This window comes from Conger conger, chromosome 16 (assembly GCF_963514075.1).
Source record: "Conger conger chromosome 16, fConCon1.1, whole genome shotgun sequence".
Lineage (NCBI taxonomy): Eukaryota > Metazoa > Chordata > Actinopteri > Anguilliformes > Congridae > Conger > Conger conger.
This window is the reverse complement of record NC_083775.1, coordinates 27255782-27270153: the sequence shown is the minus strand read 5'-3', so window position 1 is coordinate 27270153 and position 14372 is coordinate 27255782. Positions and strand designations below refer to the sequence as shown.

General features: G+C 39.2%; 1 protein-coding gene across 2 annotated transcripts; it reads right to left on the bottom strand.

Annotated features, from left to right (window-relative positions):
• Positions 1-600: 600 nt before the first annotated feature.
• Positions 601-13355, bottom strand: LOC133114286 (cytochrome P450 3A40-like). 2 transcript variants are annotated; one of them, XM_061223532.1, is made up of 13 exons: positions 13218-13355; positions 12415-12508; positions 11168-11220; positions 9937-10036; positions 8964-9077; positions 8588-8673; positions 6589-6737; positions 3875-3999; positions 3698-3785; positions 3449-3609; positions 2759-2985; positions 2327-2489; positions 601-1711 (listed from the first exon to the last, which is right to left on the bottom strand). In XM_061223532.1, exons 1-13 carry the CDS (start codon positions 13286-13288, stop codon positions 1631-1633), a joined length of 1512 nt encoding a protein of 503 aa, XP_061079516.1. In that variant the 5' UTR covers positions 13289-13355; the 3' UTR covers positions 601-1630. The 2 variants fall into 2 exon arrangements, with proteins under 2 accessions (XP_061079516.1, XP_061079517.1); XM_061223533.1 differs by lacking the exon at positions 13218-13355 and having other exon boundaries at positions 12372-12447.
• Between the last annotated feature and the right edge of the window lie 1017 nt (positions 13356-14372).

Genomic DNA, 14372 nt, shown 5'->3' with positions numbered 1-14372 from the left:
TTGGCATTTTTTGGGATATGATTGGATCTGTAGTCACAGACTGTACTAGCTGCACAAACCTGATTTTCAAGAAGAATCAAGTAGACATGATTTTAATCCAGTCAAAGGATATAAGTAAGTCAGCGGGGAGTTTTCTTCCATAATGATTTTGTTTCCCTGAATTATGAATAGGGAAGCACATCATGGAAGAAATTCTTACCCACTATCAGCGGCTGACTCATGTTGGCAAAGCATTCAAATCAGCCCAGTTCAGTCCTAACTGATATTATATTGATAATAATATTGGCTGCTGTTAGAATGTGACGCAATTCCAAGCAAACATGCCAAGCAAGGGTAATGTGTCATAACACACCACACTTATTCAGGCAGTTGTGAAATCCTGTCTGTAAAATGAGTCAAGATCCCTTCCTGTGAGGTAATATCCTTTGTTGCAACATAATTGTTTTTGTGAATACATGCTTGTCTTCAAGAATCAATGACTGTATTTCTGGTTTGGGGTCACCATACTGTAGCTACCTGTGGATTAGTTTGTAGTTTTATGGTTAAATGACTTGTATTACAAATCTCAATGTATAACATAAAAGATCAAAGGTATGTGGCTACAGGCACAGGAAGATTTTATTTATTATACATTTAATGCAATGTAAGTTTTGTGAGAAAAGTCCAACATACTTTTTTAATGATGTCACCTGGACTGTGCTAGCTAATGAATGACTCACTGACATTTGACACAGTTACATACAGGTAAAGCAACTTGATGCAAGAGCCTGTAAATGGCATACAGAGAGCTCTTTTAAAAAAGCTTTTAAAATAAACCCCATACATAATAACAAGTTCACTAGATTGAACTAGTTAGTTAAGCTTCACATGTGAACAAATATAGGACAATAGAATCACAATAGACTTCGATCACTAAGAGCAATGCCCTTAGTTCTACCATTAAGCAAATTGTCAGTCTTGGGTCTGGCAGACTACCACACATTTGACGATACACACTGTATTTACCCTTTAAACATCTAATTATCCAAAAGAGACAAATCAGTGGTATATATTTAACTTCAGAAATAGGGATAGTTGATACAATCATGTGGAATGCCAGCAAAAATATGTGTAATGATATAAACATCCATAAAGCTGAAAATAATTACAAAGTTACAAAACATTTAGAAGTTACATAACCACAAAGTGGTTTCTTTAAGTTTCTTAATAAAGCTGTGTTTTTGTCTGTAAGGTTCAGCCCTGAAGTGAAAGCAATGTTTTTATATTCAATTCAGCCTTTTTAACACATTAATTTGATTTCATTTCTTAATTATTCTGCTGTAAGAGCTAAAGCAATTGCTTTAACATCTTATTAGTTATTGTTAGTTCCCCAGAATCATAATCTGAGGATCATACATCACACCTTGAAAATCAGGATGTCCCCATATTCATGGGAAGCCATTTTAGATATACCTGGTATTGGACTAACCACTGTCAGGAGAAATTCCTCCCTATTGCTCCAAACCTGCTATATCCAGGCTGAAAATGTCATCAACTTCTTGCCCAGTCATACCTGGTGGTTTACTCAATCATCTGATGCGATACCAGAAAATTATGTCTGGAAATGAAGAATCAACCAGCTGAGACCTCTCTATTGTTTTGCATCGCGTGGGACCAACTTCAGTGTTATGGGTTTCTTGGGTCGGTACATTGCAGTCAATTCCAGTGGAAGCTAAAAAATGTAAGGATATGCAAAACATGTTACACAAGTAATTGTATCATACCAAGCAAAATGCATAGCTTAACATTGATAATACTGTATATTTTCACAACCATATTGAAGTGTGACAAAGACCCTGTGCAATGACTTATTTCCCTTGCATTTGAAGTGTTCATTAAGCTGTAGGTTGTGTCTGCTCAGTATACATATTTACTTCAACGTCACATCAACATCACTTCTGAAACTTCACTTCCACCTCTGGAAGTCACCTCTAGTGACACCACTAATTGGTTAAATAATGAACGCAAGAAATGCGGTCTCAAAATGACCAATAGCAAATCCTCCCATAATGGGCAGATTAAGAACTTTGTTTCTTTTATGATAAAAACATATTTAAAACAAAATAGAAAATCGGGCTAATGTTGTTTTTGTTTTCTTTGGTTCTTTGTGTCCTACTTTTTAAGTCATTGCTTAATCTATAACAGCTGAAGGAAGGAAATTATGACTGCTAGAGGAAGGGCTTGCTAATCCTCTCAAAATCTCAGTCGATAACAGCAAGTACACAGGGGAAGCATGTGGTGGTAATGATGGGGGGGTGGGGGGGGGGCTATTCAATGGTACCCTCACCTGAGTCTCCTTACACGTTTCCATATCAAAGTTCTGAAGTAGCATCACCACAACAACCTTCATGACCAGAAGTGCAAACCTCATTCCGATGCAATTGCGTGGGCCGAATCCAAATGGCATGAAGGTGTAGGGGTCAATGTTATCCTTGTTCTCCTTACTGAACCTGTGTGAATAAGTACATGTATCAATACAATGCTGGGGATGGTTAATTATAATGTCTATATTTGTGGCTGAAAAAGTATTCATATATGAAGCCTTGCATTGAAGCCAAACTAAAGCCTTATTGGTAATAGTGCATAAGGCTTCATGTGAAGGAGAATTACTGCCACCCTCTCCATTGCTGTTCTCTGTAATAAGCTTTGTTCCCATATCAGCGTGGGTGTGGCCTGAGAGCAGCCTCGACCAGTGGGAGCCTACCTGGGAGGTCCTTACCTCTCAGGTTTGAAGGCATCGGGCGATTCCCAGATTGTCGGGTCGCGGTGCAGGGCGAAGACGGACACTTTCACGATTGCGCCCTTGGGGATGGTGTACCCATTCACCTCGGCGGTCGCCTTGCAAACCCTCTCGATATGCGGGGCAGTGGGCCAAAGGCGCATGGACTCGTTGATGACCATTTCCAGGTACTCCATCTGCAGCAGCGCCTCGTACGTGACTGGAGTCTGCAGGTGGTTAAGAACAGAAAGCGTGTCAATAGAAATATTTGAGTCAGTGCATGTTTGGGGAAATATTTGAGTCAGTGCATGTTTGGGGATCAATACTGAGCTTGTGCCTTAAACAGAAGCGCACCAGTATTGGTGAGTCCCAAGTTGTTGTTGACCCCAGTGTGTCTGCTGCCCCATGAGTAAATGTGGTCCTGGATTAAGAACCTCTGCTCAGATGGATCCATGTCTTAAGACCAGAGAGTTCAGGACCAACACCATATCGCAGGACCTCTGAGTTTCTAAGTCTCAAACCCCCTGACACTCAGTCCAGAGCTGGACCAGTACAGGACCTTGCCTAGCACCAAGGTGCACACATTGGGGTGGATTAGCAGGTAATCTGATCACTATCTTTCCACAGTACCTTTCTCCCTTGTCCAATAATTTTTCACTAAACTTGAGTAAACTGATGAGAGACAGTTACCTTGTTGGGAAAAACTTCATCTATCTCATCCTGCAGCTTCTTAAAACTGTCTGGGTTGGTTGCCAAATTGAACAGCAGAAAACTCAGGGTGACGCTGGTGGTCTCGTACCCAGCAAGGACGTAGATAAAACTCTGGGAAAGTATCTCATGATCAGTCAGACCTGCAAAGTACAGCACAGGCATATTGAACTCAACCGGTTCCTTTATTCTGAAAAACATAAAAGCCTAAATCACAAAATATGTTTTTACCTTTAACAACTTGATTGACTGTATGCGCGTTTGCTTGTTCCACAGAAATTTCTGACTGAATCATCAGTTTCAGGAAGTCCACCCGATCCTATTGGGAAAAGACAGAGGATTGTTTAAAGACAGTTGCGTGAAATTTGCGCCTAGACTCAAAATTGTGGACACAAAAAAAAAACGTACACTGTCATCTTTGCGACGTTCATCCTTCACTTTGCGAATAATGTCGTAGAAATAGTTCACAGGTCCTCTGGGAAAGAACGAAAAACCCAGTTTTTCCACCACTGGAGTCAAGAAAGGGAACAAAACTGAAAAGCAAAGACATGTTTATATAATTATTTACATGCCATTGCTTTAGTTTTTTCCCCCAAATTTGGAATACCCAATAGTATCAGCACTCACAACTGCAAGACCCTCCTATCAACATAGGTGGGCACAGACTCTCTTCTGAAACACACCATGTCAAGCATCACTTTATATCACACTGCACAGAGAAAAGTTGGAGGAAAACACTTGAGCAGCATAACAGGCAGACTTGAAGACACCCAATCATCAAATTGAAGAAGGATGACTGACCCAAATAATCAGCATGCTTTGCTCCTGGCATGGAAACGTTGCCCTAACCGAATGAGCCACCACATGTGCAGTGCACTCCATAAGTACACTTGGACAGTGACACATTTTCCTGAAAACAAAGATGTGGAATAAAACAATCACTATATGGTTAAAGTTTATTTAGTTGATGCTTTTATCCAAAGAAATGTACAGTTGTATAGACTAAGCAGGGGACAATCCGCCCTGGAACAATATGGGGTTAAAGGCCTTGCTCAAGGGCCCAACTGCTGTGCAGATCTTTTTGTGGCTACACCAGGGCCTGAACCACCAACCAATGTACCTTAGCCACTAGACTACAACTGCCACTGAAATCTTACATCCATATTGGGTTAACCGTGTTGGTATTACAGCCCAATTTTAGGGGACATTAAGTCATTATATTAAATATTTTGTTTCAATATTTCAATAGTCAAATCAATGACTGCCTAACCACTATGACTATTTGACATCACCAGATGCTGGATACCTTCCCTTTTGATTCCCTGCCTGGCCTATCATGCAGCCCTCTTCAGCTCCTGCTTGTTTGGGGGTTATTTGCCTTCAGTCTGCTCTTCAGCAAATGAAATGCTGGTGATTGACTTGGCCAGTCAAGAACATTTCACTTTTTGACCCAAAATAACTCCCTGATTGCTTTGTCTGTATGTTTTGAATCATTGTCCTGCTGCATGACGAAGCATCATCAAAACAGTTTTTATGCATTTGCTTTGATATGTGCAGACTAGATGTTTCTGTTAATTTTGGCATTTATCCTGCTGCTGCCACCAGCAGTGACATCAATGAACACAAGTGAGCCAGTTCCAGTGGCAGCCATACGTGCCCAAGTTTGACACTTCTTTGGTCCTCGTGTTGAGAGACCAGACTAAAAATGCAGACAGCAGTTCTAGAATCAACTCTAGACCTTTTGCTAACTCTTTTATGCATGAACTAATAATGCAATTTAACATACCTGTGAAGCATTTCAGCAGTCAACTGTCCAATTACTTTTGGTCCCATAAAGTTACAGGGACTATGCATAAGGGCAAAAGGGCTGTCCTTCATGGTTCACCCAATATGGATGTAAAAATCATCACATTTAAAATCTAATTCTGAATTTTAACCACATAGCGATTGCTATATTTCAACTGTTTGTTTGCTGGAGTATAGAGCTAAAACAACAAGTACTGTCCAAATACTTACGGACTGCACTGTATGTGACATTTAGATTGTGGTGTTACCATACTCTCAGTGACCACTTTATTTGGTATTTATTAGACTTATTTTTGGGGGCTTATTGGTATTTTGCTGCTTTAGCCCATCCACTCCATGGTGTGTGTTCAGAGATGCTCTTCTGGATACCACTGTTGTAAACAGTTTGAGTTACAGTTGCCTTTCTGTCAGCTTGAGCCAGACTGGCCATTCTCCTCTGACCTCTCCCATTAAGAAGGTCTTTTGCCCTCACAGAACTGTCTCTTACTGGATGTTTTTCATTTTTTGCACCAAAAATATCCATAGTCATTGTCACTCAACTTCTCAAACAGGCGACTGTTCCTAAAGATGAAGGAGTCATGCGTGCATTTGCAGCCACATTTGTAATCTGGTTGTCATACACAGCCTGGACATTGATAGAATGTGTTTGCATTCTGTTTCTGTACACATGCTCATTTGCTGATGGGGGTATCAGTTGAACATGTGGGCAGTCAACTGCACATAGCACATTGGGGAAATTAGTGACAGTATAAAATCCCTTTTTGATTTCCAGAAGGCCCTCTCGAACATTCGGAAATGTGATGTTATGGCTTTCAGCACCAGCGACAGCACTTTTTAAATTGCGGCCTGAGAAATGCCAGCTAATCTAACAACTGTAGACTGGAATGAGCCAGAAAATGCTGCACACAAAGGAGTTTTGTAGTTGCAGGATGGCATTGCTTCATTCTGTTGGCTCCAGATGATCTCCAACCTTATTCAGGAACTAAGATTTGGCAAGACTTGTTAGCCTGTAGGGTATTCTCACATTCTGCTCTGACATGCTGAAAGGCACTAATCGAATTAGAAAGACTTGCTTATTTCGCAAGCGTACTCTACGACAGTAATGATGTGTCCTCCTAAGAATGGTAACTGCGGCAATGCTGATGTTGCGCCAGAAAGAAGTTTCCCTTATGAACCCAAGAAAACCCTAACAAAAATCACTCTCTGGGTCAAACTATGGGCATGATAACGGTCATCTCACAAGGCCACTTGCATATTATCATGTGGTATGATAATGAATTGAGAATAATTACTGGAGTATTTAATATTGAACTTACATGCTATCCAAAAGACCGGATTCAGAAAGTTGAAATTTAAAAGTTTCTTCATCTGCGTAACGAAGGGATCGTTGGCGTTGTTGATTGAGTCAATGTCCACACTGAAAGAACTACTGGTAATGACATCCATGCTGTATGGTCCAATCATCCTAGGTAAAGAAGGGGATATTTTAAAGAGCAGGGGCAAGATTTCCACACAACATCCATAAGTACAGTGTAAGAATGTTAGCCCATGAATTAATAGCATGGATGAAACGTGTGCATATGGGAATACTTTTTATATGTAGGATATACATCTCAAATTTGTAAAAGGCTACACAGATGTTTTTGAAAATAAACAATAAGTTGGGTTTTCAGCTCAATAAGTATGTGCTGCAAACAGATCTTGAATTTGTCTGTGGCTTCAGAAAGTATTCAGACCCCTTCCTTTTTTGCACTTTATTGCGTTGTAGATTTTAAATGGATAATAATTGCCAATCAATCTACACTCAATAACCCATCATGACAAAGTGAAAACATGTTTTTTATTAATTTTTAGCAAATGTTTTAAAAATCAAAATCTGAAATCTCTAATTTTCCTAAGTATTCAGTACTTTGTAGAAGTCCTTTTGGCACAATTACAGCTTCAAGTCTTCTTGGGTAAGTCTCAACAAGTTTTGCACACCTGGATTTGGATAGTTTATCCTATTCTTCCTGGTAGATCCTCTCAAGTTCTGTCAGATTGGATAGGAAGCGTCTGTGAACTGCCATCTTCAGGTCTTTCTACAGATGTTCTATGGGCTATGGCTGGGCCACTCAGGGATCCCAAAGCCACTCCAGCGCTGTATTGGCTGTATGCTTCAGGTCATTGCTGGAAGGTGAACCGTCACCCCACTCTGAGGTTGCGTACAATCTTGAGCAGGTGTTCTTCAAGGACCTTGCTGTATTTGGCTGCATTAATCCTTACCTCAATTCTAACCAGTCACCCTGTCCCTGCCATTGAGAAGCACCCCCATGCTGCCACCACCATGGTTCACTGTAGGGATTGTATTAGCTAAGTGATGAGCAGTGCCTGGTGTTCACCAGACATAGTGCTTGGAGTTCTGCCCGAAGAGTTAAATTTTTGTTTCATCAGACCATCTTTTTTTTCATGCTTTTGGAGTTTTTTTAAATGCTGTTTGGCCAACTCCAAGTGGGCTGCCATATGCCTTTTACTCAAAAGTGGCTTCCGTCTAGCCACTCTACCATAAATGCCTGATTGATGGAGTTCCTGTGAGATTGTCGTCCTTCTCCCATCTCTGCAGAGGACTTTCTAAGCTCTGTTGAACCCATTGGGTTCACCTCTCTGACCAAGGTCCTTCTTGCCTGGTTACTTAGTTTGGCTGGACAGCCAACTCTATGAAGAGTCCTGGTGGTTCCAATTATTGAGGCCACTGTGCTCCTGGGAACACTCAAAGCTTTAGAAATGGTTTATGCCTTGCCACAAGTTTTGGACTTGGCTTGTTTTTTGTCCCGACATGCAGTGTGAATTGTGGGAGCTTATATATACAGGTGTCTCCTTTCTAAACTATGTCCAAACAATTCAATTTGCAGGTGGACAAGTTCTAGACACATCTTAAAGATAATTAAAGCAAACAGGATGCAAACAAATCTAAAAACACGTTTTCTCATTATGGGTTATTGAGTGTAGATTGATGCTGGAAAAAGTGAAGGGGTCTAAATACTGTATATGCAACATTGTAATGATAATAAGAAGCACACAAATTATGTATGATACTGCTATTGTTTTAAATACCAGAAAGCGGTTCAATTTTAATTCATTTCCGCTTAAAATGTCTTCAGGTTCGATACCCGGTCCTGCCAAAAGCCAAGTTTGGCTGGCTCTCGTGGAGTGGACAATTGTTGGAATATATTCTGTGTTTTTTTTGTTTTTTGTTTTTTCTCTGACAAATATATGCCAATGAAAAATGCATTTCTGTGGTCATATAGAACACATAGGTGTGCATTAAATAAAACATACTCTTTTATTTGGACTGGTTGCTCCAAATCTTTTTTTTTCAAATTGTTCATCAGAGCATCTGCATAATGTTGGACAATAGGGAAGACCTGAAAACAAGAACAATATTAGGGAGCATTTGTGGTGGGCAGGCACTAGGGGTTACTGTAGTGTACATGCTGATTCAGGTCAGCAACCAAAAGCAAATGTAGTTCTATTGTGTAATCCAAAAGTTGAACATACAGTAAAATACTGCTGGAATGCGAAAAGCAGGATCCAAAGAATTCAGCTGCGTAAAATACAGACGTGCATTGGTAACAGCCATCATATGACAAATGAAATGCACTTCATCGTGGGTAGTGGTGTGCGATATTGGCCAAACAAAGAAAATAATTGTTACCTCTTTAAGCCTTCCACTGGTGAAGGATGGGGAAAGAACACTGCGGATTCTTTTCCATTTTTCATCTTCCACCAAGGATACAGCATCGCTCATGGGCCCCATCAAGCCAATAACCTGGAGATGAAATGCATAAAAGGGCACAGAATAGCTCTGAAGCTCGTATACTGTATCATAAAAAAATAACTATTTTCTTCCACCACAAAGCTAAGAAAAACAAATCTCTAATACATTCTCATTATTATCCATTGTTCATAATTATGAACATTGTCGTTTAGATCCAATTTGAGTTCCAATTTTTTTCATTTCAATTTGCTTTATTAGCAGAACAACTATAGTCACACTGCCAAAGTATCATATGTTATCCAGCATTACATTTAAACACAGAGAAACATGGAAGCCATGTGTACAACATGCAATGAGTATGAACACTCACAGCAAACATATTAAAACAAGCACATTAACATATTCTCTCTCTCTCTAGATAAATTGACAGAATCTAATCTAATCTTTAAAACCAGAAGTAGCCTAAAACCTCTGGCCTGGCCTGTTGTAGTAAATAGGTTAGGAAATATGGCAAAGAATAGGGAATTAGGCTTAGATGTGGTTCTGCTACTTAATACATGTTTTTTAAACCAAAGGTAGCTTAATACTTTCACTTACTGTTTTTAGACTTTATTCAAATATGGGTTAATTATTCCTTAGTTGTCCTACCTGCTCTATTTTTTTTATTCACTGAGACTCCAGTGAGTGTGGATAGATCAGGGCCAGTGTTCACTAAGCATATGATAGAATTAATCCAGATCTACAGGCAGGATCCAGTTTACTTTTTAGCTCATAATAGATTGGCCAGGACAAAGTGAACCTGGTTCTAGATTAGTGCTCCTAATTTCAGAGGCTTTATGGACACTGGCCATACGTTTTATTTACCATTTATTAACAGGGCTCTATAAATGGATAAGGAAGTTGAACCTACCCTTCGGTTTGTGAATAAAGTGTAAAATTCCTTCACCATTACGGTTTTGATAACCGCAGGATCTGTGACCATAATTATGGGTTTTCTCCCCTCAAGGATCCTGTGCACAGAGATGAAAATGTGCTTCACATAACAGAGGTGTAAAGTCAAAGGTAGATTCTATGAACAGTCATTAGCATATTCTTCACCAAATGAAAAACAGGACATTGTTTTCATGTTTGCCTAATTTAATATATTATTGCATATTTGTCACAATGGTTTCCAGATTAAAATGTCTTATTAGACAAAGGGAACATGAGTAAACACAAAACATATTTTTTTAAATGATTATTTTATTAATTTAATTTAAACATCCAAAGAACTGCAGGCCTCTCTTGCCTCAGCTAAGGTCAATGTTCATGACAAATGCTTGCCTCATATTTGCAAAAAACAAACAAACAAACAAACAAACAGACAGCTAAATGGTCCCAAAGCCTTTGGCATAATGTTCTACATTACATTATATTAATGGCATTTGGCAGACGCTCTTATCCAGAATGACGTACAGTTGATTAGACTAAGCAGGAGACAATCCTCTCCTGAAGTAATGCAGGGTTAAGGGCCTTGCTCAAGGGCCCAATGGCTGTGCGGATCTTATTTTGGCTATACCAGGGATCGAACCACAGACCTTGCGGGTACCAGTCATGTACCACTATGCTACATGCAGTTCTATGGACATACAGTATGATTCAAAAGTGAAACTTTTTGCACAACACAGGTCCCATTATGTCTAGCATAAAGCAAACACATCTGAATGGCTGAAAATGGAAAATTGAAGTTTCGGAGTGGCCTATTTCTGACACGAACCCAATAAAGATGCTGTGGCAGGACCTGAAATGAGCAGTTCATGTTCAAATACCAATTTGTCTCAATTAAAGCAGATTTGCAAAGAAGAGTGGGCTAAAATTCCTCCACAGCGATGTAAAAAACTGATATGAAATTATAGGAAGTGTATGGTTGTAATTATTGATGCTAAAGGAAGTGCAATCACTTATTATTTATAAGGGGGCAATTACTTTTTTCAAAGGGGAGATATGGGTGTTTGATAACTTTTTCAGGTTCAGTTTGTCTAATATTACATTCTGTCTAAAGATCTGGAAATCGGGAAGGCGGCAAATACTTTTTCAGAAATACTTTCACTGTATTAGGCATGGGAACTCTTTGCTTTGCATTTATACATAGGCCTACTCACCCCCAGACTCTTCCATATTTACGCCGGCACTCCACATCAAAATTTTGAATACCCTGTAATAAGTAGAATCAGCAAGTCAATGATGAGGTGTTACCAAACCTAATGTGTTATTTGATAGATTAAGGAAATGTTGTGTTGGAATGCCCAACATCATAACACATTTGTTGTGGAGTTTGTTAATATTGAAGTTGTTGACAATATTTGTGGTAATAGAGATAAAATATCAAACAAAGTGTTGTACCACATTCTCTGAGCTCCCCTGATGACGAAACAGTCATTTTGAGTACTGTAGCCTGTTCTGTTATTGAAAATTACAGTTAACATTACATTTTAACTAACTTTAACCCACTTCATGTTTCTGAATGGGCATTGGGCACAGGACATGAAGTTGGAGGGATAGTACAGGTTTTTATTTCCCCCAAGATTTAAACTAAAACTAAAACCAATATACACTGCCTGGCCAAAAAAAAAAGGGTTATCTGTGGTTGCTTCAATTGATCAGGTCTAGGCTCAGCAATGTATGTCACAATAAAACGAAGTCAGTTGAGTACCTGAATGCACTGAATGACCAGGTTATCCCATCAATGGATTTTTTTCCCTGATGGCATGGGCATATTCCAGGCGACACTGCCAGAATTAATCGGGCTCAAATTGTGAATGAGTGGTTCATGGAGCATGAGGAATAATTTTCACCATTTAAAGTCTTTGGGGTGTGTTGGAGAAGACTTTACGGAGTGGTTTGACTCTCCCTTAGTCAATGCAACTCAATAAATGTTGTGACGTCGAAACAATGGCACGGCGAACACGCGCCGTAATCAAAGGTAAAGGCAGTCCAACGAAATATTATAGTGTGCAACTATAGAAAAACGAAATAGAAATGTGTGTCCAATAAACAAAAAATAAAAATAGCCAGCAACTCATAAAACTAAACTGAAAGGAAATGTGTAAATAGAACAGAAAACCTATAAAAAACGGATTTAAAAATTAGAACTATAATCACCTTGTTGACTGGGCACCACCGTGACGTCATTCCATCACCGGGTGGTACCCTTCAAAAAACAAACACTTCCGTGTTCCAAAATGAAAAAAGCCAATTTGCGGTTAATTATAGAGTGGAAAAAATACAGTCGAATAAAATATATGCTTACAAAATTAATCAACTCTATAATTGACGATAACTGTATTCGTAGCCTAGTTAACGTACCTCACTTCAGGCAACATCTGATCAAAGGGAGGTTGGTACTTACTCTCCTGAATGACAACATATTCCCGAAAAATGGCAGTGGCCTGGGTCCAGGAATCCCACGTTTACTGAAGAGACGAAGGGGCCATATTCCATATCTATGAAAGGAAGATCCAGGTAAAATTATCAGTCTACATTAGGCAATGGACAAAACGTATTCGAGTCAATATTTATGAACTACCCGATGACTATCCCAAACATTTTCTTGACAATAAAAAATGTAAAAGCTTTTCTTATTTCACCACCCTGTGCCCTAACAGCAAATTAAAGTGCATTTTTTGTAGACCAAGTTTTTTTACAACACCGATAAACTGTTACTGTTACAACAAGAAACTGTTACTACTACATTAGCCTATCGCGTATAATAGGTAGTCTACGCCAATCAATCTAATATAATGTGCAATACCAGTTCGCATGTTAATGACAGGCCATAACGTAGGTTAATTAATGCCGGTGACTTTATATACGTCGACTACTGAAAAGTTTAGCCTATTTAGGCAATGAGGGAAAAATGCGAAACGTTTATGCGTGAACTTTATAGAACTGCAGGACAGCATTGGCTATCATAGAGAATTGATGCCGTTTTAACGCCGAAGGGTGGTCACAAAAAGTATTGATTTGATTCAGTTTTTAACTATTCCGCCAAATGACTAAAATGTAATGTAAAATTTATAGCATGTTTATTTAGGACCTTTCATTTAATTATTAATGCGAAACAGACGACAGGTATAAAGAGAGCAGATAAGGCAGAATGAAAACCTAACATTTCTGCGGCATATATTTTCGCTGAAAAAAGTTCACACTTACGTAAGTAATAGGGCAAAGAACAAAGCTAAGAGAGTCCATGTCTCCGCCGTGAATGAGGGAATTAAGTACATTATACCACCAGACGCCGCGAGCTAGCGATGGCGCAGACTATATTGCCAGAGACCATGCAGGACTCTCCTTCTAAGCTCTTTGATATCGCTTTGGGAAGTATCTCTACAGTTGTCAAATCTGGGAACCAATCATTTTGAGAGGGCGTCCACTTTACTTTGACCTTTATTTCACACTGTAAGTTAACCCTCTCAGACCCGCATTATGTTATAGCTATGGGAAACGCATAACTTGGGTTTCAAATTAGAATGAACTGTAATTCTTTCGTAGTACGTTTTTTTGTTCACTGTAATGGACAGTAGGACATAACAGTTGTAATATCCATAGTGAGCACCTCTAGATTAGTAAGGAAATTGAATGACATATTTCAACAAAATGACCTTTCACAACTTTTGGCAAGCTTGGACTAACATCTGAGAAATTAAGACATAGTGCACACAACTCTCATAGTATTTGGACAGTGACACAGTTTTATTTTTATTAATTTTTTTGGCTTTGTAGTCCAACAGATTGGATAAAAAAAAAAAAAAAGAATATGGGAATAAAGTGTAGACTAAGTATTCACATCCATATTGGTTCATCAGTGTAGGAATAACATCCCTTTTTCATACATAGTTACCTCCTGGCCTGAATTCTGTAATTTTCCGTCTACGCCGGCTTCCCTAACACCCAACTGACCAAGTTTCAACACGTCAAAATCTCTGCTGCCAGAATGCTAGCCCACAAAAAAACCTACAATGGCTCCCCCTGAAGGCACCCATCAAGTTTCAAAATTCTTTTGTTCACCTACAAACAAAGCTCTCAATGACCTGGCCCCTCCCCCCCTTGTTTACTGTGTAGGTACAGTCCCCCTCATACGCTCTGCCCCTCTCATACTCTCACCATCTGACCTCCATGAGCTTATTGACAGAGCTTTCCCTGTGGCTGCTCCCTCTCTGTGGAACGCTCTTCCGATAAACATCAGGATATCAGAGAATGTAGAAAATGTTAAATCCCTCCTCAAGATCCAACCTCTTATATTATTATTATTATTATTATTATTATCATTATTCTTATCATCATAGATTATCCAGAATGGTGTTGCTC